The 26,266-nt window shown below is 42.0% G+C and overlaps 1 protein-coding gene across 2 annotated transcripts in view; it reads left to right on the forward strand.

Moving 5' to 3' along the window:
* The window catches only part of LOC137273488 (LIM domain transcription factor LMO4.1-like), a 235,968-nt gene that overhangs the window by 42,118 nt on the left and 167,584 nt on the right, over positions 1-26,266 (forward strand). The window contains exons 3-4 of one of the 2 annotated variants that reach the window (XR_010956138.1): positions 7,472-7,709; positions 15,381-15,575. Coding sequence is in view for 1 of the 2 variants with exons in the window: in XM_067806195.1 (XP_067662296.1) it covers positions 7,472-7,709; positions 15,381-15,389 (247 nt within the window). In the remaining variant the exon portion in view is untranslated. Of the gene's footprint in view, positions 1-7,471; positions 7,710-15,380; positions 18,139-26,266 lie in introns of those variants that run through there. The other variant, XM_067806195.1, reaches the window with a different exon arrangement.

A 26,266-nucleotide genomic window follows, 5' to 3' on the forward strand; every position in this document is an offset into this window, starting at 1 on the left:
TGCGCCACTATAAACTTAAATTAAATATTGTGACAAAGTGGGGACTATCGACCTCGCTTTCAAATGATATTACTCCATTCGTCCCGTGCCGGGAACCGGTCTGTTTCAAGCAGACCAATAATGTATAGATCTTTCCGCCGACCGAAAAAATAAGTCAATTTGCTAAGTTATAAAATTGAAGCAACTTTTTCATAGAAAATGCTCAATTTTCGTAATTATTTAGTTAATTTGGTTTAGGCGCAGCGAGCTCGGGTCATGTAGATTGTGTGTCTCTTCTCGCAATTAGAAAATTGTCTGCTACTATTGGACAGGGTGAATAGCTTCGAAAATAGACCTCTCTGCTTTCTATCCATCAGTTCAAATTAGATAAGCGGCAAAGGATCCCACTTTATAAACTTTTCTATTTCAATCCATTTCCTTAATTCGCTTGATCACGTCATGGCTTGGCTGTGAGAAGTAAACTTTCACTTTGTGTTCTTTTCTTAATTGAGCTAAAAGTGTTCAATAACATTATCTATCCATTTCCTGAAGCGTGCAAGGCCTCCGACCAAAGTCAACTTTTCATTTTCTTCCCATTTCGTTAATTGTGTTCGCAAATGGCATTGACAGACTAGGAAGACGGGCAAATTCGATCTTCATGCTGCGTTGAAGATTAAAGTTTCACTTCCCTCATTATTCTGTCGTCTTCACAATGCAGAAATCAGATATTAAAATACAGATAATGTTTTGCTGTTTCAAACACGACGTGCTGTGCAGAAAATTAACAATTCTGTTTTTGTAGCTAGGTCTTGCCAAATCCACACGGGAGCGTATTGCTGAAGAAGCATTTAACTACCTTCCCACAGTCACCTTGTTGAAGTCGGGCCCCATCTCCCCAGTCGTGTAGATCGGGGAAAGCTTTAATTAACCCGCAGTCGTCCCTGCGCAAAAGACATGATGGCGTCTGAGCCACTTGGAAAGTGGAGGCAATGACAAGCATTGTTTCCCTCAAACCAAGAACTCTTTTGTATAGCGCAATCTGAGGTGTAACGAGGTCACGAGGCGGGTGTACTGATTTCACGCCGGCACCTGTTAACGAGGGCTGTGACAACCATTTTAGCTGTTCTCTTAGCCAGGGTGTTAAGTTCGCCTGTGAATATCCTGTGCGGACTTACCAGTAATGGCCATAATGCGGTAATATACAATTTGGTTAATGAGATCCAGGCTACACGTCTTCCTTTAAATCAAAAGATTGCAATCTCTTCCCACAGCATGCAATGCATGTGTGCGTTGTCAGTCTTATCTACACGTTCTGCACGTTGTGTTTCTTAGCAGTCCCTTTCCCGTGGGTTTCACCTCATGTAGTCTGAGATCTGTGTTACTCCAGGCGCCCCTCCCACTTTAAGCGTTCACGACATGGTTTCATTGGGGTACTAAGGTTTTCACCACAGACGTAATGGTCAAAGTCCAGTTTTGTCTGTTTATGTATTGTTTCTTAACAGTTTTTGGTCCATTTGGTGTTAAAGGTGCTGTGATCAAGAGAAGCTATAGTGATTTCAGTTGTTCACTGACAGGTGATTGATAAATGTGGAGACCGTTTTGGCATTGCTTTGGTCATTTACGATTTGCTAGTAACTGTCGATGAACTCTTAACATGGTAAACGTATTGTTTGTGAGGTCAGATCTTGCAGCGCTCATCACAGTTCTTGTTTTGTCTTCCCAAAGTCTTATGTTGTAACTATATATAATGTATAATGTATGCATACTAAAGGGCCAGGATGGCATGAAACCTTCTCATACAGCTTCAGTCTAGCAGTAGATTCTCCGTACAGCTTCGCTTTAACAGCTGACTCCGTACAACTTCAGAGTAGTACATGCCATATTCAGCTTCGGTGTAACTGCTGATTCTCCGTACAGCTTCAGGGCAGTACATGCCACATACACCTTCGGTTTAGCAGTAGACGCCACATACAGCTTCAGAGCAGTATTCCCTCGTACAGACTCGCTTCAGCAGTCGGTTCAGTGTGAACACAAGGCCGTCTGGCGGACAACGTTTATCAATGCGTCTCCAAACCTTGTAGTCACATATGCTACCTACTAAATGCCTTTAATTTGCCGCCTTTCATCTTGCGGCTTACAGCTTACCTCGGGTAATAGCGTATTATGATTGTCTGTAAATAATGCGATTTCAATTAACCGAGTTCTATGGGAGCCAGGGAAGTACTGTGCGTAAGATTAACTGCTGTTCATTGTTGTGCCTTTCGTGTAGAGGAATATCAAACATGTGCTGAAGTCTTTGCCCAGAGTGTGCTCACAAATTGATGGTGAAATTGATCAGGCTCGTTCTCTTGAACATCCAGCCATTTTCCACTTCGAAGCCATTGAGGTAAACTGCTGTCAGTGTATGTGAATGGAAATTAACCTTAACACAGTTTGATAATGAGCTCAAAAAGAGTGGCGAATTCGTGTATAACTTTCCACGGGCCGCTGAGCATGAGGTATTTCTTTAGTCGCATCCAATGCCGAGTTACCTCCCCTGAACACAGCGCTTCCCTAATTGGAGTGTAGACATATGTGATGGTGATTATCGGGGCTCATTAACCCAACCAGGCAGCGTTCATTATTCATAATGCACAAAAGCGACACTACACTCGTGGAAATCTTTTGCCATCGAGATTTGAAAGTCGTACCTCTTCAGAGCTCTCTAATTTGGGAGGTTTGAAAAGGCTGGGCGAAGAAAGTTTTACTTTTGTAAATATGAAAAGCTCTGCGTTCTTGATCAGGTCCAGATGGCTGCGGAAAATTGACATTTTCCCAGGAACGAGTGATGCGTTGAGTGTCCCTGAATTTGTTTGAAGGTTAGTGAAGCGACGACTGTCACTGTGCAATGCCTGTATTGCCGTGGCCTCCGCTCACCGCTCGTGTAACACCTGTGGCCGCCAATGGCGCCGGCTAATGAGACAGTGTGAAATGGCCGGGAATAATACAATCTCTTTACAATCAGCGGTGAACATTTCCGACTTAGTGACAATTGACGAATTGATCAGTTTTTTAACTATAAACACTGGGAATAGAAAGTCTCTTGAGTGGAGAATGTGTATACTCTTTTCGACAAAGCAGTCACATGTATTAATTTGAGGTGTCTTTTTACACGGGTCTCTGTGCAGAGTTGCCTCCCCTGTCTCCATGGTTTCGAATCCCGATTGGGGCGGTGGGTCTGCCTACTGGTTAAAGAGTCTGCTCGTCATGCCTGAGACCCGGTTTCGATTTTCGACAAGGGTCCAACCTGTGAAGCCCATTTCTGGTGTGCCCACTCGTGCAGTTGCTGTTAAAAAAACGGCATAAAACTATACTCACCGGCGTGTGTGACGGATGCTTTCAAAGAGACTGATAAATATGTACGACGTAACTTCCACAATAAAGTTTAACGCCTTGAAATTTACAAGTTAGGCTTCATTCAAGTCCTAGGCACAATATGACAGTGAATTATTTGATGAACAAACTGACGCTGAGACCAATTCGTTTAAAGTATCCAAGGTGGTTCAAACAGTTCCGATCTTTAACGTGATCTGTTGCCAGTGGCATTTTCACAATTTATGGGTCAGTGGCTTAAAATTTAATTACTAACGCTGAAGAAAGGTTATCAGTGTTTAATTTGTTTAGCTGCTGTTAGGCATCAATTTTCACCTTATTGCTGGAACGGCTGTTGTGTAATTCAATATTTAGGAATACAATTATTGTTGTAGAATCAAACAATTGTCGATTTGCCGTGCCAAGGACGTGCAATCTATTGTACAAAAAACACTATATTGAAAACTCCCAGGAACAGTTTCCCTACTAAATTCCCCACAATCCTGTCCACGTGTTGCCAGAAATTGATCGGGAACACATGGTGTCTGTCACATGTCAACACGTAACGCTAAAACACATTCCCTTCATTATAATCCCACGTTCAATCTGTTCAGGTAAAAGCCAATTAAGGGTAAATATTCATCATATTTGACATGTCGTTACTGAAGTCCGAACATGCACATAAAGCGACTGTCACGGGTTTGAGGGTTTAGCAATAGTTAACATTGTCTGTACCGGGTTATGCAAAAGCATGTGGCGTGTGTCGATATTTCCACACAGGGACGTTATCATTGTCAGAACAATGTGCTCTCACGTGCGCTTATTGTTCCACGACTATGAAATCAACATTCAATAACTTCCTGATAATACTGAAGTTTTATCGTTGCATTATATATTGCCCATAGTTTGTAGAATTGTGGAAATAAGTTCTCTTGTCACACATCACTTGCTTATGATAAGACGGAAGACGTCATATTGCGAGAATATTTGCTTACTAAAACATTATTCACTCACGTGTATTTAAATCTAAGTATGTTTTATTGTGTTGATTTTATTTGGTTGAGAGAGGAGGAGCTTCTGATTTAAACCTTTCTTCACGAAAAAGTCTACAAGGAATCATCAAACAATGTGTAATGTTCTCGACCATGAGAGTTGTTGATAGAGGGATATACCGTGTTATACTACAGGTTCCTTCACAGATAACCCAGCTATGTGCACCCGGGCTGGATTTGCGATGGGCCCATGTAATATTGGGTTTTTAACGATTACTTGCAGGCCTCTGTTGTGTGGCCGATTGTATATTAGTATTTGCTTTATTTCGCGGTGTCTGAACCCTAGAGCCCTTCGCAACTAAACAAATCATTTCTAATCTATCAACCATCGTAATATGAGGGCCTGGTAGTTTCCCAAATATATCATTCCGCAATTCGGACAAGGGCGATAGCCGGTTCAGGATTCAGTAACTCCCGATATTGAGAGATACGCCGACCTTTGAAGCTCAAAGGGCCAGGTATGTTTAATTTTCGCGAAGGGAAATTGAACGAAACGAAATTATTATTACCAGCCTGTCATCCGGGATGTAATTGGAGAACGGAGGGCCAAATGTCACCATGTAATATTCAATATCGCGACAAGCGTCCATCACACCCTCATTACAGCCCCTCTTCTGATATTATCCGAGTCGCTGTAAATTTTAGCGGACGTCAATTACACCACTTGGTCTTGTAGAATGTATCGAAACCAATATGGATTTTATCATAGGCACATATTTAATATTGAGGAACCGTTACACAGACCAGAACCGCCCAGGGCCATGTGTTAATGTTTATGCCTGCAAGGCAGTTAAACTTATTAAAGTACTGTTTTGTATAGACGTGCTTCAGCTAAGAGGGACCGGCATCGAACCATTCCGGCTAAGTAAATTTAATTAATATTTCAATTTTTATCCTGTTCGGGGTTGGTGTATGTCCTCGAGCTTGCCAGTGCTATATGTATTGGAAGGGCTAAATGAAAACGTTATCATTCATCACGTGACATATCTAGCTCAATCAAATATTGCTTTTAAATATCTGTCATAATCAACACTGAGGCTTAATTTAGCTATTCCGTGTCAATTTACGGTGGAAAAACACCGCTCAATATTGAAGAGCTGTACAAACAGTGTTCGCAAATCCTAAATTGGACAACTCAATTGCTTTATAATGAAATAACATCGGGTTTTCCAGGCATATTATTACAGACAAAATTGAGAACTACTGGCGATGTTATATTGAGCCCTTCGCCCATTATAACCCGTCGTATCTATTATCATACACGTTTTATTAACCAATTTATTTCAGCCAATTTCTTACCGTACTAATATCCTTCCTAGTAATTTTATATAAATATGGTTTCTGTTCAATTAAACAGTTCGTGAATAACGAGGGTCCATGCCCTTAATTCTATTCTTAACCATTTCGAATCCCACCCAGAGTTACAGACGAGAACAAATACTTTTTATACCGTATACGCTCTGTATACAATGAATTGTTTAAACGATATCGGCGCGATATATCAGTTATTATATAGTTATTATATTGAGCGAGTTTAGTTTGATCGCTTTTTTAGCAATATACCATTAATGTCACGGCGGTGAGTACCAAGGCTGGTTTCACACATTGTACCTATGTGGGGAATCGAACCTGGGTTTTTGGCTTGACGAACGAACGCTTTAACCATTTGACTACCCCATCAACCGTTCTGTATTGAGTACGTGTAGTAATAATGGTGCCCAAACTAACATTATCGCGGTTTTACTTAACTTTTCTGTTTATGACTATGCCATTCCAAGTTTGTGGGTGGATTTTCAGAGAACGTAAGGCAGAATGATGGGTCTTTTTTTTTCATCTTAAGTAGAGATACAAGTTCTTATAACAACGAATGACTGTAGTCGTTCGTCCACAAGTAGGGTCGTTTTACCGTGTGACTGGGAATTTTGATGTCGTGGTAAGCCTTTGTTTGGTTAAACAGTTGTTAAATGAACCATCTGTTTCCAGCGGTATTTCGACCGTGATCAGGGACTGTAGCAGCTTCTATTCACAATTGATCACCAACCGTTATTGTTGGTATAAGCAAGAGCCTTTTTTCACCGCTTAATTACATATTGACAAACTATGTCTGTTCGCCTTTGTTACATGCTATAGCTCGACTGATCAATTTGCTTTTAGATTCGGCGTTTTGTTTGAAACAGAGAATATATATACTTTGGAACTTGACGAACCGTCGCACCGATCCAGGTTTGAAAGATCTCCGTTTAGTTCACCGTGAACGGTTATCCTAGGAAATGTGTTTCAGACAAACCAACCATGAAATGACCCTTCAGAGCGACTAATTCCTTGTTATCGATAGGCTTATTAAAACTTTAACGGTCCTTTTGAGTTTATGTATTTTGTATGAAACAACGCTACTTCCAGCTCATTGTTTTTCACTTCTCTGAGTGGCATTTTAAAACTGGAAGTACAAATTAGACAGACTTCATGGATAGCAGCTTTAATATTTCGTGCGTGCGACGTTTCGATACAGATTCTTGTACCGTTTTCATTCACACAGTGAGATGTTTATTCTATCCACTATTCTTCTGGTGCTCAGATTGTTTCATGTTTAAGTAACAAATGAAAATTATTTTCTACAAATTGTATTTTGTAACCAAATCTATTTCTCATTGACGACAATACTGCATGCTGATTTCGAGAGTTTTAAATGTCGAGGCCTATTTTAATACAACCGCGAACGTGTTTGTTATTAATTATAACGAGATTCAAAGGTATCGAGGAATTGTTCAAACACGAACCGAAGAAAAACATGATTTCGTATATTGCCTTTTTATTTGATTAGTTCGTGTATTAACACTACTTTTTTTCCCTAAATGTTCATAGACTTTCATAAACCGACGAGAAATGAACAATAAAATGTTTACTTATTCATTTGATTAAAGGTCAAAACGCCTGATATGAAAAATAACGCTTCGATTTTGAATTTTGAAAATTTATGATTTTCTGGTGAACTCGTTACAATTTCATGTGAATAAGCCATAGAGGTTATCAGTGTTGTGACGTATTTCGTGTAACAGGTCTTGTTTTAAAGTTTGCCTTGTTTGTTTCAGATTATTTGGGTCTGGAGGTACATGCGCTGCCTGTTCACAAAACATTCCTGCCAGCGAGCTCGTGATGCGCGTGCAAGGCAACGTATATCACTTGAAGTGTTTCACGTGCGTCTCGTGCCACGGGCAGCTCGTGCCAGGAGATAGGTTCAGTATTGTCAACGGCAGCTTACTCTGTGAACAAGATTATCCAAAAGTGCTAAAAGGTCACGCTTCGCTGCCCTCACGGACGGCACATAAGGTAAATTACCTGTAAACACCTGTAAATTGTTGACGTCTGAGTGAGTTTTGTTTTACATCGCTACAAACTGTAAAATGCGCTTCCTCAAGAGTGAGCGAATCAAAGTACAAGTGATTTTAGGATTCGAAACTGTGGGGATCGTATGACACGGAGACAGTTTTGTAGCCTAGTGGTTAAAGCGTCCGCTCGTCACTCCAAAGACCCGTGTTCGAGTCCACCATGGGCCCAATGTGAAAAGTCCATTTGTGGTGTCACCGCCATGATATTGCTGGAATAATGTTTAAAGTGGCGTAAAACCGCATTCACTCACTTGATTTCCAAACAGGAAGCATGCATTATAAAAGTTCATTTATTCCGAACAAGGAAACAATTAAATTTCAGTCAATAGGATGCCATCGTGACCTACCGGCACGTATATGTAGTAGTTCACACTATCGACCACTGGTTTGCTCGTAATATAGTCGCATATAGAGCAATACAATGTCCACATCAAAGGTGAAAAAGGTGTATGGGGTTTTTAAGCGGTTAGCGCGTCACACCAAAGTCACTGGTTCGATTTCCCTCGTGATTACAGCGTGTGAAGCCTATTTCTGGTTTAACATGGTTTAACTGGCATATTACCATAATCGGCCTGAATCTAAAGTCACTCACTTAAAGATGAAAACACCATTTGGTCGAATTATTCCCCTAAGCAACAAGAGTGACTGTCAACGATCACAAAGCCAAGTTTCTAGTGGGGTATATACAAGACAAGCATGTTACAATAGAGAAACTCGAACAAGCTTCGGAAAACATCGAGCCCCTGAATATTTCTTACTTTACTCCAGTAAAGCTTTCAGGACAGTTAATGACATCAGGTGTTCGTGGAACAGCTAATATGTTTCCAACAGAGTATGTTATTCCTGTAAACACTTCGTTAGCGAAAAGCAAACTAAATTAAGTAGACCTGTATCTTGATAAATACACATTACTATAACAGAAGATTGGGTTTCAATAATGAGACATAATTGGCGTGGATGACACGAGGCTCTGTGCGGATCTCTACCGCAGTTTCACCTGTATATGAAACAAGTATAACATTACTGTATACATTAATATACACCCTGACTCGGAGCTGTTTGTACGCGGTATATTATGACAAGGACGTTGTTTGTTTTAATCTTATCTTGATAATGGAAGGCCGTGCTTCCTTGAAAGAATGTTGATGCAGCTTGTCGGTGCGGGCTGATGGCAGAACCTGTTTCCTCTAACCCTGAGGACAGGTCACAATTTAGGAGCCCTTCCTGGCGACAAGATCCACAGGCCATGATCAGCGAGTTTCCTAGAGGCTGGGCATCCGTGGTCAGCTTCCTGAGAGACAGTGGGTTGCATAAACTGCCGTATTTCCAGAGTTTACACCTCTTCGGATGAGAACAATATGTCAGGCGACTCTGCTTGTCGTGAGATCGATGCTCATGCTGTTGATCACTGGATTATCTGGTCCAGGCTCGATATTTACAGACAGCCGCAATATAGTAGGAATATTGCTGAGTGCGGCGTAAAACTAAACGCTCTAACTATATGGTCATTAATAAATCAAGTCGGGAACAGTCCAGACATCAACAGCATGAGCATCCATTGACGCATTTGGGATACGATGACGTGTCAACTAAGTTGGTGAGTCTGACCACCTAATCTCGTTAGCCGCCTCTTACAACAAGCATGGGTTACTGAAGATCAGGTCTTGCCCGGATCTTCACGCGTTCATGTTCGTTGGATGAGACATGGGATGCAAAGGCGTCGCAGTTATCGCATTTGCCATATTAGGAGTGGATCCAGTTGCAATGCTCTCAAGGTTCTTGGTTTGTCAGCTTGACACAAGACCAACGATTCATATCTCTGATAGTGTATAGACGGTGGGGAAGCCTTGTGGTTAAAGCGTTCGCTCGTCACGTCGAAGACCCGGGTTCTATTCCTCTCAGGGGATCATTTTGTGAAGCCCATCTCAGGTGTTCCCCGCTGCGTTATTGTTAAAACCGCTGTAAAACTAAACCCACTCTGACAGTGAGTGAGTGAGTTTAGTTTGACGCCACACTCAGCAATATTCCAGCTATATGACGGCGGTCTGTAAATAATCGAGTCTGGACCAGACAATCCAGTGATCAACAGCATGAGCGTCGATCTGCGCAATTGGGAACCGATGACATGTGTCAACCAAGTCCGCGAGCCTGACCACCCGATCCCGTTAGTCGCCTTTTATCGCAAGCATGGATTGCTGAAGGCCTATTCAACCCTAGGACCTTCACAGGTCCACTCTAACAGTAAATGATTCTGAAACAACTCAATTTGAATGGAACCTTAAAGGAAGTCCCAGTGTGATGGGAGATTCAGAAGCTGTAGAAAGTCAAGACTCCATATAGGAACTGTAACACACATATGTAGTGAGCATAGGTTGATCCAGAGGGCGTACAGGGGTGCGCACACCTCCTTTGCCATGACATTTTGTTATAAGACCATTGAAACTTGGATAAAAATGAAGTGTGCACCGCCCTTTCTCATAAAGCTGTATCCGCTCCTGGTAGTGAGTGTTACGAATGTGGTAATATTTTACGTCAGTCGTCACGTTGGGGTTTCCTCCATAATCTCCAGGGTATACGTTGCGAAAAATATCAACTAGTGGAGACTTTTCGGAACATATACCCTTGAGATTACCGATCGGTTTCCCCAGACTTAAAGATTACGCGCATTAATAAAACAGGTTTTTTTTCAAAACAGCGTCGACTAAAACTCGCGCATCGGGTTTTCCTTTTTCCAAGAGCTTGCCATGTTGTTCTCCATTACTGAGAACAACACTGTAGAAAACAGTTGTGGCGGTGCCGGATCTAGAGGTGTTCAGTTAGCTTCATAACGTATCGACCCGTGAAGGTCCCGGGGTAGAAAAGGCCTTCAGCAACCCATGTTTGCCATAAAAGGCGACTATGCTTGCCGTAAGAGGCGACTAACGGGATCGGGTGATCAGGCTTGGTAGGGACATGTCATCGGTTCCCAATTGCGCAGATCGATGCTCATGTTGATCACTGGATTGTCTGGTCCAGACTCGATTATTTACAGACCGCCGCCATATAGCTGGAATATTGCTGAGTGTGGCGTAAAACTGAACTCACTCACTCATAACGAATCATTTGTTTAAAACCCTAACTGTTCTTCGTGGTACATTCTCAAAAGTTGGATGATTTTCTCTGCATTGATTATTTCTGAATTTTATACAAATAAGGAGTTGGTGTTTTATTGCATTCCTCGTCATATCGACAGTCACAAAAGTAGAATAGTCACTAGTTTCGTTCAAGTACAAATGGGAGTATTCTTTGTGTTTGGCACTGGAAAGGATGTCGGGGTAAAGCTGAAAGAATCTTTAAAGCCTATTCACTCGCAGAGTTGCGGTAACCTCATCAAATCGAACGGACCAGCAATTAACCGGGAAAACAATCTGGTCGAGTTCTTGTGCCAAAACGAGAACATCAGACATAAGATGAAAAATCAGCGCCGTTTGTCCTAAACGAGATATTAATGCTTTCTCACTGAGAACTGCGTGGTTGTTCTCCGTTGTCTCTGATGGGTACTTTCCGCCATCTTGTTGAAGCTGTTATGACAAACGACTTGAAGTGATTAGTCCTACTATACAAGCAAGGCGGCTGCATCGTTGTTCTCTAATTGAAAGGAATCTTCTGTTATTGTGGTCATATTCTGAAGCAGTTTCGTTTTGGCGAAATTTATATTCTGCGGAACTGTATTGTGGGTAATTGATCAGCTGACAGGGCGCTGATTTAAAAGACTTATCCCTCGAATCGTCTGTCATCGGCATACACTCTCAAACTGATGTCTTGAGGTCCATTTAATAGTCGCTCCATCTGTGCCTGCAATTATTTAGCGTAAAAGGAATGGCTTATTTCAATGAGAAATTGAAATTAGAATTCGATATTCGATACCAGCCTATTACCGTGCCGGTTTACGGTATGTCGTTAGCCCGCGACCGGATTTCGGCAATGTGGAAACTGCTCGCGGAGATCAATGGCCGCGCACGTGATGGGAGATGTCATGACGAGCACGCACCATGATGTTAACATGTTTAATTCCCTGAAATCCCTCCCCGAAATTGGAGAGGGTGCAACCATGTCGTGCTTCAGCTTCCATGACATACAGCTTACCAGAGTCCATCATGGACCCCGGGCGCAGATCAGCTGAAGTAATTTCAGCTCTCTCAGCCTTTGATCGGGGTGAAAAGGACCCGTAGATCAAGAAGCATGAATTGTACCAAATGTTTTCTCGCAAGATGGCGCCACGAGCTGCAGCACGTGCAGCACGATTGTTTACATGGTTGCGGAGTGTGTTGTGTTTCGCTATCGCCAGGAATAGTCGGATGCTTAATTTGACAGGGACTGAGCAATCGAAGCCCTTTGATCATAAACCTCATTTCTATATTCGGGTTTTCATTTCAGCTGGTCGGCCATGTTGTTAGGAAACGTGAAAACGGCTTTCGTCCTGCCCCCATCGAGGCCAATAAACACGTAGGCTGCACCGCCGTCGTTACTGAAGTTGAACTTAAGAGTAATTAAATATAATCCAGGGTGACCCATTTGCACGATAATTAATTATTTACTCTTGATATTCGCGAGTCAAATTGCGACTGATTGTATATGGTTTTGATATTGGCAGTGTGGATGTTTAGCTAGGTCTTTGATGGGATCTTTTTCATTTTACTGAGACGTTTCCCCAGATCTTTTCAGTATTGACTGTCTGCCTCAAAACATAGCAAGATGGTAGATGGATCATTTCAAACTGATCAGCTGGTTATTGAACAGACAAACTAAGTCTCTGATCTGATATGAACTTATCCTGCACACAAAAAACTCAGTAAAAGAAAAATATATACTACAAACAAAAAGTATGTGAACACCCAAAATGAAAACGGGCACTTAGACTTACTTTATTTTTCTGAAGCTGTGGAAATCTAGACTCGCCACATTTTCTAAACATGCGGGGCTTTTTTTGGATATACATGTACTTGTTTCAGGATCTGTATGACAAACTAGTGACAATAGCGGAGGTAGTCTTTCTCACGGTCCCTGAATCAAATTTATTACCCTCCGCCTATTTCTGAAGTGCAGAATCCCTCAATGAAGCTAGTACAGTCTTTCCTTGTTATGAATCTTCATCCCATCACGTCTGTTTCAATTTAAATGGAGTTGTTTCAAGCGAAAATTATAAATTCAGAGACGAGCGTTAGCCTATTGTGCCCTGCTTCTTTAAGACACAAGAGGGAGGGAAAAACGTCAATGGCACTTGAATGAAACCAAGGTATGCACAGGTACAAAGTCTGCGGCATCCTCGAGCGTGAAATTAAAGCCATTTTTCTACCGTCGCGACGCGAGAGCTTACTGTGATGCTGGTTGGCTTGACGGTGACATCACCCACCTCTTTCTGTAGATCATAATGCCATTTATTCCAAGCGAACATCGGCCTCATTAACGTAAAAACGAGTGTTTGTGACGAAACGAGGTTTGCCATTCCTTTAATCAGATGCAGCGTTCCGCACACTACCCATACAGTGTTAATGGTAATGTCTAATTTTGTTGGTGGCACGAGCCGTGAAATGATTCAGCCGCCCAGCAAATGAAATTGATTCTACGGATTATTTACCTTGTTAATTAATTGAATGAATAATTAATTTGTTGGATTTCGTGATAAACAACGTATAGGAAAACCGACTGTTTCATTATCTAATGAAAACTGGATACATGTTTTCTCTCCCAAGCTTATTTGTGCGACAATGCAATCAACCTTCCTAAATACCCCGATAATTGGCTTGTGCATACAGATGGCGGTCTGTTGTATCCCATGGCAAACAATTTACCGACTGATGATTGAAACCAAATAATGTTCCCATATATGTTCAGTATCAACTGCCAGGACTTGTTTGAAATCTTCAGATATCGCGTGCACTTCACTATCTCTGTTCTTCGTGAGCGGTCATGGGAGGGCTGCAGCATTGCCCCCAAACCCGGTTGTGTTCCCCATGATTTGTATTGCCAAGTGGTTTCGTTGTTGAGTTCAAAGCGACGCAAAACCTTCCACGTCATAATCATCTTCAAGAAGAAAAGGAACGTTAATACGTTAAGTGACGTGGCGGTTTAATTTGGTCAGCTGGGGAGGGAGATAACTCTGCCTCCCGGCATGCCATAGGAACAACTTCCTGTCAGCATCTCCCTGTTACCACTTCCCCGGGTAACCCCTCGCGAGTTCTGGTCCAGTGTTCTGACTCAACGCTATATGTTACAGCCCACTTAATACAGTAATTGTTGGAGGACTGGCATAATCTGCCAATGTAGACAGAGTTTAATCTAAGTGTACAGTTAATTACAATGACACGACCGAGCCCCGAGCGAGTCGTCCGCCATTGATCCTTCGCCCATTCACTCATATTGTGACAGAGTACATAGCTAGCAACAGGATCCTAATTAATGTCACGCTACTTAAAGTGCCTTAATTGACTCGTGTACAGGCCGTGTCATTCACCCGTATTGGTTGAGCAGTACAGTAATTAGGGTTGCATAATTACGAGTAATAAACACTTTAATTTGGAAGGCTATTTACTGAAAGTAATTTCAGTATATGAGCGTTGAGGGAGTATGGTTGCTACCACCTCAGCCTATTACCCGCAATGGAAACTGGTTGAGATATAGGCTGATTAGCTTCTAAATTAAAAAGATGGAATTGGTTTCTCACGTCTGACTGCCAGAGGCAGGGGAGACTTGATTACCCAGGACCAGAAATGAAAGGTGTATGTACATTCGACCCGATATGTGGACGCCATGATGGAATATAATCTCGCATCGGCCTCCTGGTTCAAGAGTGAAAAAAATACACCCAAAGTCTTGAAATTCCATTTGATTTGAAAAGGGGCGTTAATATTTGATGGGCTTATAATGATCGTGATGAAACTGTGCTCATTTCCACATGAGTCTTGGAGTTTGGGGTAATTAGCTGATTAACTGCCCCTGTGGTTAGGAATGGAACAGAACACCTTTGGATGGTGAAAGGGTTTGGGGTTGGATCGTTTGCAACGGAAGGCATTGCTATACGACTGATTCTAAGAATACGACATACGGATGAACTTCATTCATCGTTGTGATAAACAAAGCCCTCACCTCGACGATCTATGTTAGTGGCGTCAGGTCGCTTGAAGCTGGTGACTGAATATAGTTCTGCGCTTAGGTCGACATTCCAGCTAAGTCGGACAACAGCTACTGTTAGTTACAAGTGAAGATCAGATGAGGCTGTTTTTCAGACTGCACGGGGTTGATTTGTCCACTAGTACCCTGACTTATTAGTCAATGACAAATGGAAATTACCTATTGTATTTTTATTCCTGTGTTATATCTTTAGCGTGCATTTATCGGTTCCCGAATTAAGTCTTATCGTTGTGGTTACGTTGGAGTTGCCTCCTTCACAATGTGTGAAGCCCATTTCTGGTGTCTCCCGCCGTGATATTGCAGGAATATTTCTGAAAGCGGCGTATAACCTTACTCACTCGGTCTTAATCTTGTATAAATTGTCATGTTTCAACTTGTTATGATTGTGAATTATAAAATTCGAAATTTGTTAATAACACGATTCCTACTTCGTATGTTTCAGGTTTGTTGATGGGTGACTCCTAAGGACTGTCCAGGTCCTCTTTTGTGGCTACTCGTCTGTAAGAGGGCTATTTCATTAATCTTCATCAAACTTTTGCATCTCCAATCATCGGAGCAGCAGCTCGCAGTGGTGTGCACGGCAACGTTCTGCCTGTTGGATATCCCACGTTTGTCAACACACAAACAATGCCAGGCCGTGTCGCCGAGGATCAACAAGAGGCTAAATATTTAAAATGATGACGACCCTTGACATCGCCAGAGTGCAGGAAACAAAATAGCCGACAACTCGAAATGGCGAACCATTGTCGTCTGCTCTTTGAAGGAAATCACAAGCGTAAACAGGGACATGTTTGAGGAGTTGTGCTGCAATACCAGCCACGAAACGTTCTCAAAACATTTTGTCTCGATCAGCACCTTGTTTCTGCAACTATTTAAACAGTCTACAAGAACAGTAAACAACTGTCTAGATGAAACAAACGTGGGGAGACATTACTTCCGGTTCTCCGTAATGAACGATGACGTCATTGTGACAGCAGAGGACAGTGAGATACTGATATTATCAGTGTCTTATTCGCAAGGCCATGTTTTATCAAGAGTGACTGGAAAGGAAGAGAATGTACACTTGTAAATATTCCGTTCATAAACCCGTTCCTATGCTTTGGTCATGTGTCTAGACACTCACGCCTGTCTCGACCGTGTGTACAGTACCTGTCACTTAACTTCGTTGCACGTGCTGTAGTATGATGTGTTACTTTTATATGTAGGTGGCTCGAACGGTAACATTTAAGTGCCTATATTTTGTTGATAATTTATAGAGATTCGATCACAGGGAGGGCGCCGTTTCCATGACAACTATTCAGTACTCTATATGGGGGATATTTGTGTCGTTGAGAAGCACCTCATAGATATTTAAATACTGTACATTCATGCAAATTATTGTAAACTCTTTTTTTCACGTCAGAAATATAACATGCCTCATTTAGAAACGATAGATTAAACATTTACCATGTTGATGACACATCACGTTGCTTAATGTAATTCAGTTGACGTCCTTTTATATTTTTCGCCATAAATGATATTAGTTTTCAGGAAGATATATTCGGATTAGAAACGGGGAGTACATATATAGATTGCATGTGATAAATGTACACTGAAGGTTCTCGGTTCATACATTTTCAGTATATTTGACAATTTATCATAGAGGAATCACTGGCTTGATGGAACACTGTTTCAGTGGGGTATATGTGAACTGTGGTTTCCACCGGATGTGTGAGACGAATGTAACAGAATATCGTAGAATTGATCTACCAAATATGAAAGAGTAACATTCCTCTGGCCTAGATCCACTAAGTAGTAATGTCGATCGCATTTAGAAATGCGATCTTGCATACCACAGGTAAATATATTGAACAGGCCTTGGGTTTGAATCGTTTTCCTTTTAATCTTGTCATTGGAGGGTTGGGGTCAGTCCCGTGGTTAAAGCGTCCGCTCGTCACTCAAAAGACCAGGGTTAAGATTCCCGCAAAAGGTGCAATAGTGAAACCGTTGTAATGTGTCCCGCCGTGATATTGCAGGAATATTGCTAAAAGCTGCGTAAAACCAAACCCACTCAGTCGCCCACACGTGTTACACCACCTGTTACATGAACGGCCTTTGAACACGTGGCGAAAAGTCAAGGGATACACGGTCCTGACCATCAGAAAATATATTTAATATAAGAATGAATTTACTGAGTTGCACACCTTTTCAAAAATGCATATCCTGACTGTACAGTCGTCGCCATATGTTAGTAAGCTAGAATATCGCACTGCGGTCTATATAGCATTGAATGTGGGTTTGGGTCCACTAGTGATTGGAGGAGGCACAGCTGTTTAGATCGCTACTCATGATATTGAACACTGGATTGTTTGACGTTATGTAACTGGAATATTGCTGAATGAAGCGTTAAACAACATTCAATCATGGTTCGAATCCCAGATTCACGCCTTGATTATCAAGGTTTTGGTACAGAGGTACTGTTTGGTTTCGTCTGTGAATTTAGATGTTACAGTACACATGTATAGTGGAAATATTGCCAGCGTGGCATACAGAAGTCGGTTTAGTCACGCTGTGCCCACTCATTCTCTGAAATATGAACGGAAAATAAGAATTATTTTGAAAAGCTGTTGTGTAGATACATCGACTCCAACCCTCTTGAACCTCCAGTCCGGTGGACAGCCTTTGGGTTAAAGCGTTCGCTCGTCACGCGGAAGACCCGGGTTCGATTCCCCACATAGGTACAAGGTGTGGAGCCCATTCTGAGTGGTCCCCCCACCCCCCACCCCCACCCCGCCGTGGTGTTTCTGGAATTCTGCTAAAAGTGGCGTAAAACTAAAGTCATTAGAACACCCACCCACTTCTGGCTAACACAAACCTTCCCCAAGCCCACACCCCCAAGAAAATAACCTGGAAATGCATCGGTTGGACCCCCTTTCCTCGCCTATGGAAGCTGAATGAGGGATTCGTAGGGTAATTTTTACTTCCTCCTCGAGGGGACGCACTGTGTTTAACGTGGTTTGCTTTTATGAGGTATTGTCTTCATTCTATGAACTACCGATCGCTGGACACTGATGTAAGACGCTTGGACTAGCAACTGTGTTTTTCCTGTGCTAATTAACGTGTAATGAGAGCCTGCGTGTGACTGTGTATATATACTGGCAAGACTGAGATGTGATGGAGCTACGGAGACTTGTTGTCAATAAATGTACAGTGTTGATACATTACTGGAGTTTTTCTTGTTTTCGTCGTCTTTGTGTTAACGGATGGTGGGATAGCCTGGTGGTAAAGGCGTTCGCTCGTCACGCCTTAGACTTGGGTTCGATTCCACACACGGGTAGAATGTGTAAAGCTGGGTAAAACGGGGTATAATGTGTGAAGCCTGTTTCGTGTTCCCCCGTAGCATTGGTGGAATATCGCTAAAAGCCACGTAAAACTAAGTTCGACCACACAGAGACAGTTTTTGTTCAGAGACAGTTGGAACCAGGGCCCACGTTTACAAAGCGGTTTTAGCGTTGCGACTGTCTTACGCCTATGTTGGAAAATGGAAGCAACAATCATTGTAGGGCTGAGATCGCTTTGTGCAAGTGGGCCCAGGTCACCGTAGTCAGACCCGGGGGTCTCTTATGGCCGGGACCGCTATTTTGACCTTCAGCCCACCTTCGCTCACTCAATCACTCTGTAACAGAGACTCGGAAATAAAACAAATTACAAAAAATGTTGTATACTGTAGAGCAAAAGCAACGCAAGTTTTGAAAAAAATCAAATCACTTGAAATAAAGCGTTCTATGTCTTCTGTTAAAAACTTGCGTTTCGTTTACTGTTCAGTATGTATTCGGAGACTAAGCGAAATGTAACTTCCATAATTTGACATAGGCTGAAGGAGACGAGGCGTATAGTAACATAAGCTCCAGAAATGACATAATACTATTATGACACATCAAAAGTATAATCTACAAAACAAATCCAAGCCAGGAACAATCTGAGTGAGAGCCGAGGCAATACAGCCAAATAATTCCAGGCTTGAGGAGGAGTCCTATTTGACTTTGTCTGCACGGTTTGGTCGAGGAGGTGAAGCGCTGAGATTGTTTGTGTAACGGCCTCCGGGCACTCTTAGTTACTCGGAACCAGTCGTATCATTGGTGGGAATGCGGAGAAAACACGACGTGAATATTGTGCACTCCACAGACACCAGGTCTGACTGGTTCTAAAACGTTTGCTGCGGTTGGGTGGGGTAGTGGTGAAAGCGTTCGCTCGCCACGAAGACCTGGGTCTTCCTAAAACGGGTAAAAGTGAGAAGTCCTTTCTGGTGTCCCACGCCTTGACACTGCAGGAATATTGCTAAAACAGCAAATTAATGACAGCTCAATCAAACACCTATTCAGCCCCGGGTGTCAGACGCTGTACGCGAACAAGTCCTCTGTTTGACGCCACAGTGTTCCAGCTATGTGGTTGCAGTCTCTAAATGATTACCTGGACCAGACAATCCTTTGACATACTCAGAATCGATCCACGCAGATGCTACAAGATGGCCCGAGTCAACCATGTCCCCCGCCTGACCACGTGATTTCAAGAACCCGTAGAAGTCAGGGTTACAGTCAAACGGCCCTTGTTTGTCGTAAGATTCGACTAAGGGGATCTGATGCTCAGACTCGCTGACTTGGTTGGCACATGTCATTGTATCCCACTTGTGTAGATCGATGCTTATGCTGTTGATCACTGAATTGTCTTGTCCAGACCTGAATATTTACAGACCGCCGCCATATAACTGGAATATTGCTGAGTGCGACGTCTCAACACAACAGACCAACAAAACACTCTTTCCCAAGCACGGATGACCAACTATAACCCAGATCGTCAAGGGTTGTGAACACAGTACCGTTCTGATTGGTGCTGACATTTGTACACACACATCGTACACATATTATGTGCAGAAACAGAACGAAATACGAATGCACACTGTGCAAATGGCGATTCTGTAGAACGAACGGAGCAATTGTATAAACGCAATAAAATTATTATTGGGTTCTCCTTTGACATGTTGGAATCAAAAGTCACAACGTAATTAATCAGTTGATTAATTCACGACTGGGGCCTTGATTGGATTTGTGCAAGTCAAACATCCCACTTACGACGAGGGTCTGCTAACGTCACAGCCGCATGAAACCATGCACAGGAAGCTGTAGTCAAGTAAAGTGGCCTCTGTGTACCGCAAGTCTTAAAGGACGTTTCATGATTGTGAATAAGTGAAAGAGTGAGTGAACAATATGGACCGTGAAGAAAAGGTATGGCGAGTCCCACCATTTAGACTCTTGTGATAGGTCTTCTGATTATTTATCATTCAAAAAAAGCAGGGAATACTCCATTTTGCGAGTATACCAAAGGCCAAAGCCAAGGCAAATGAGAAAAAAGTCATGACAGATTTACTACAGTAACAAGATAGAAGCGAGCGTTCTCTTTTTTAAAATATTGTCTGTTTTACGGTAGCCTCGATGCTGAATAATCTGCCTGTGACTGTTCATAACGATGGTGTAAGTTATGTAATACTTCAGAAAGGCCCAGAACAGATGGTGCCGTTTTAACATACATGTACCTCCGTTCTTCAGCCAACGTAGAATCGTTTAAAAAACGATCATTTACGTCACAATTTTGCGTTATAATTTGCATTTTTGTAATTTCCGCCATATGGCGACACCTCACAATAATCAACAATGACGTCATATGCGTACAGTCCATACATTTGCTGCATGAATGTCATATACTTGTCAGATGTATCAAGTACTGTGTAGACATACCGTACATTCTCTATACATACGATGTTTGTTTTGTAAACAATGACCATATATTGCCATGTGCATTATACACGTGCCATGCAATTAGCACACAATTACGGCACGTGACACGTGAATCAGCATTTCATACAATACGTGTACATTGCCATGCATTGTTATATACGACCAAGGTTCGACTCCCCACGTGGTTACAATGTGTGAAGCCCATTTCTGATGTCCGTCACCGTGATATTCCAAGAACAATGGTAAAAGCGGCATAAACCCATACTCACTAACTCACTCATTGCTATATGTATACTATCGATGTACACTTGACTACTTTATCCTAATTATTGTTATAATAATCATATATCGTCACAAGCATGATTTACGTAAAACAATTTGTCAACATTTGTTAGATAATATTATGATATTATGCGTACATGCCATACAGTTGAAAATGTTACCGTATGTATATGTCAAAACATCTGTATACGATTGTCAAACAGTGTCATATGCGTCACACCATGGTATTCATTGCTATACGATGGTAACCATTGTCATACATTGTCATTCGTGTCATACCATGGTATTCGCTCTCATAAAGTGTCATATGGGTCATACCATTTTACCACTGTAATCATTCTCATATATTGTCACACGTGTCATACCATGGTAAATGTTGTCATACATTATGTGTCATACCATTGTATACGTTGTCATACATTGTTATATGTGTCATACCATGGTATGGGTTGTCAGACATACCCTGCTTTCGAGGTCTCCCAGTACTATAACCCTTGACTCTTTGGATGCGTTAAAGCTTGACCCGTAAACGTTTCGTAGTGTCATAAATATACCCGCTGGCTTCTTGGTGTCTCAGGAGTATACCGGTTGGTGTGTCAGAAATATGCCCGTTAGTTTTGTGGTGTTTCAGAACCATACCCGTTGGTTTTGTGGTGTGTCAGAACTATACCCGTTACTTTTGTGGTGTATCAGAACTATGCCCGTTGACCTTGTGGTGTGTTAGAACTATACCCGTTGGTTTTGTGGTGTGTCACAACTATACCCGCCTGTTTCAAGGAGTGTCACAACTATACCCGTTGGTTTGGTGGAGTGTCACAACTATACCCGTTGGTTTGGTGGTGTGTCAGAACTATACCCGCCTGTTTCGATGAGTGTCAGAACTATACCCGTTGTTCTTGTGGTGTGTCAGAACTATACCTGTTGTTCTTGTGGTGTGCCAGAACTATACCCGTTGTTCTTGTGGTGTGTGAGAACTATACCCGTTGTTCTTGTGGTGTTTCAGAACTACAACCGTTAGTTTTGTGGTGTGTCAGAACAATAAACGACTGTTTCGAGGTGTGTCACAACTATACCCTTGGTTTGGAGGTGCGTCAAAACCTTGCCAATGGTTTCCAAGTATTCGGGACTACCGCATGTGAAAAATGACCTTTACGATTAGAATGTTTTCGACATTGTATAGTAACTTACATCAGCCTGTTCACAATACATTTGAGACTTTGTGTTTAAGAGGATTTGAGATTCGAGTGAAACGTTAGATATACTGGGTTCCTGTTCAGGGGGAGGATGTAGATTGTATCTTATTACGACCCAAGGCAAAACGGGGATCTTTCTGCTATATCAGATATGGAAGTGACTAGTACTTACAGTTCAGGTTTGTATGTCATTTAAAGCCACACTCAGCAATATTCCAGCTATATGGTGGCGGTCTGTAAATAATCTAGTGTGGACCAGACAATCCAGTGATTGGAAACAGATGTGGCAACCAAGTCAGTGAGCCTGGCCACCCAATCCCGTTATTCACCTGTTATGACAAACCATGGGTTGCTGTCTATTCCAACCCGGATCTTCACGGGTATCACAATTCAGGGATTCTGTTTTTAAACTGTCACTAACAAATCCAACAACAAGCAAACTAAAGGAAAGTAAAATAAAGAAATGTTCCACTGTTTTAACATCACTGTATGCACCTTTGTTACCATGGCAATATACAGGGGACAAAATCAATATTATCACACATTTTCAGGAAAAGGTCAAGAGTGGTCATAAATTCGAACACACCATATCTCTCGTATGTTGTATATATTTACCAAACAATTTACTTACATGAGTTATTTGCCCCTGGTTCAAGGTACTAGGTGACGTGGTAAAAACGTCTCGGCCATCCGCCTCAAGGACAGAAGTCGCATACGTCCACTAATGAGTGTTTTAATCAATAGCTACGAAATGGAATTTTGCCAAGACAAATTTTCCTTACCCTATTTCAGGAAGACGGTTTTTTGCCATTTAAACGTTAACTTTGGAAGTCTTTTCGTACAACGTTCGCTAACTACGCCATCCATCACAGTACTGTGATCGGTTGATGATGTAACTCTAGTGAAATTCGCGACACTTGAAAAGAAAAGGTTTCTTTTTGCTGAAAAACGATGATTGGATGCTAGCAAGTTTTGCCCGTTAATTGATTGTTGATTAAAAACCCCCAGGCCTACTTTACCGGTATAATTTAATTACCAAAATTACCATTTCAACTTTTGCAAATTACTTTGAGCTAATCAAGGCAGATACCACCGTCTGTATAAGCCTGTGAACTGGATGAAAGAGATAAAGTAGCCATTTGCAATGGACACCGCCACATGATGGCGTTGGGATGAACACGAACGCTGATAGAAAGGGGGATGGGGAGAAGAGGAAGGAGTACATCTAAAAGTAGGAATAACGGGGTGGGAAAGGGAGGGGTCCAAACGGCAGAGTAAAAGAATGGGGTGAAAAGGAAGTTCGAATTGGAACGTTAAGGGTGGATATGAAAGTGAGAATATGAGGATGGGGTCGAAAACGGACGCTGCGCAAATGGGAGTGGGGAAGGTGGATTTAAAAGGGAGAATGGAGGATGGGGTTAAAACGGATGCTGCGCGAAAGGGAATACAGACGGGTAGCCGTAAAAGCCAGAACAAGAGAATGAAAACGAAAGCTGCAGGTGAAGAGGGATAACAGATCTAGAGAACAAATACTGCGTCAGTATTATAGTATGTCAGATGTACTAGTAAAGATCCATACATGCATCCTCACGAACTGACATCCACAGGGCGTGGATTCCAATCTAATTTCGTCCCGGTTATGATCCTTGGTACAGTATCACACTCAGGGCTTCACTAAACCTTGGAATGTCTACAACTGGAGACTTGCACGCACAACAAGCAGTGAGCGATTTTTACGTCTCCGTTCCAGCTATATAACAGACGTTGACCGAACGCTTTGACCACTAAAATACCCTACCCCCAACCCCTCCCCCTCACTACTCAAGCCAGAGCCCCATTCTCTACCCTACAGTAGCTGAACCGTATTTGTGTCCCTTCCACCCAGACCATATTGTAATGTTATAGGACTAAATGAGTGAGTTTAGTTTTATGCCAATCAATATTCGAGATGCATGACATTCGAGTACGGACCAGACAATCCAGTGATCAACAGCACGAACATGGATCTCACAACTGGGATACGATGGCTTGTGTCAACCAAGTCAACGGACCACCTGTTAATCGCCTCGTACGACAAGCATGGGTTACTGTTGCGTCCATGTCTCTAAACCGCATTATTTTCATTTCCGCCCAGTATCACTACAAAAAATCTCATTTTAATAAATGTGAAACAACATACAGGCAGAGAAATGGGCTTTAAACTTTATACCCTTTTTGGAATGGAACCCAACACATAGGCGCGCAGATCCTGCGCTTCAGCCACTAGGCTACCGAACGACGTCACAGGCGCTAAGCCCTGGAGCTCGGAGTGCGGAAAGGTCATAAAGGCTGTTTCGCGGAAATATATGTGTGTAAGAAACGTTCAACATTTAAGGGAACATGAGAACCCTGGTTGAAAGATCTCATTTTGATAGACTGTATCTCATTTAGGCTTGCATGATTATTCCCTCGCTCTAATTTCCTTGAAAAGATAACGATGGAAATTATATTCTGATGATAAGATGATATCACTTAAAGTTTGCTCTAACTAACCCCGAGGTTTGTCAAAATGACAGCTCGGACCGCTTGAAGCGAAACGAAATTTTATGTTGCATGCGATTGCAATCTTAATAAATGTGTTGTGAAATTCGCGATGTTTGAATACCCCATAGTCAAGTAAATAAACAAATCTAACCGCAGTCGCTATGAAAATATTGATGTAAAGCTCTATTAGATTCCGTTAGGCGTCATGCTTGACTTACACAAACGTGGAGGAAAGGATTGGTTATTGACCATATTCACATTTTTTACAGTGCGACACTGTGCGGCTCTCTTGTAGTATGGAAATCTATAGCCCTGCCGATCCACTGCGCGTCCACCCATGGCGAGGACGAGGGTGCACTATTTTATCGACTTGTGTTTTGATGCGTCAAACAAATAAATCCCAACTTGCACTTTTTTCAATAATTGTTATTATTTTACGATAAATTGACATGCGTGTGCTAATGGCTTGTGCCATAACGGAGTATAATCGGACATCAAACTAATTGTCAATATCATACAAGTTTATTTCAGTTCATGTTTTTTGTCCCAACATTTGTTTTCCCAAAGCGTTTATCAAACAAGTTGATTTACTGCCAAGATTACCAAGTTCAATAAAACAAATGCTCAGTCTTCTAACTTCTGCCCTGCAAACTCGTAAAACATATAAACATAAAATAGAACTAATCATCATACACGCAAAAGGTGAAAGTAAACAGATATGTGGAATTGTAATGAGTAGTCGTTATACAAACAACATCCCACGATAAATGCTGGTGGTTGGAAGACATCATGGCCGCCATAGTGGAAGTTCGTGTCACGTGACCCCGACATCCGTTTCTGGCTGGCGCTCTTTAATCTTGGAATCAGTCATGAAAATCAGATGGAGCCCTATCTTGTTTGAACACAAGTTTACAGGGCACATCTTTAATGGATGCAATAAATTTCGGCTGCTATCTGTAATTATTATCAGACACATGAGTTCAAACGCCTCGTGATGTAAGGAAGAAGAGGGGAGTTATTTGGGAGGAGGGGGGCTCTCGAGAATCTTCTGAGGATATTGATTCATTGACGGCTTCTACTCATTTGCCATGGGCAACGAAACAACATTAGAAATTAATTGTTTGAAAAACTAATTCCATGTAATATATTTTTTGTACTTTACAAACAATGTGAAAACAAAGGGTTTTGCAATAATATACTGAAGTGTGTCTAGTAAGGTTTATTTTTGGTATGTTATTGCTTTCGAGAGACTTTTTTTTTATTTAAGTAACAAAAATTTTCTTATAACTTCTAGAAACTTTGAAAACTACCCTGGCGGCCAATCAGCAGTGCACCAACTATGTTAGACGTCATGTAGATACACCCTATCCCCATCAACAACAAACGAGTGGTTGAAAGCATGAGCAGTGGTCAACGCTACTTTATCAATATTCCGGCTACATCAAAGCGCCGGACACCAGAAATGGGCTGCACACTTTCTGTCCATAAGGGGGATCGAACCGGGTTCTTCGGCATGGCCAGCGAAGATACACTGAAAAACAATAAGACGAAACAACGTG

Source organism: Haliotis asinina, chromosome 2, assembly GCF_037392515.1.
Source record: "Haliotis asinina isolate JCU_RB_2024 chromosome 2, JCU_Hal_asi_v2, whole genome shotgun sequence".
NCBI classification, from domain to species: Eukaryota; Metazoa; Mollusca; class Gastropoda; order Lepetellida; family Haliotidae; genus Haliotis; species Haliotis asinina.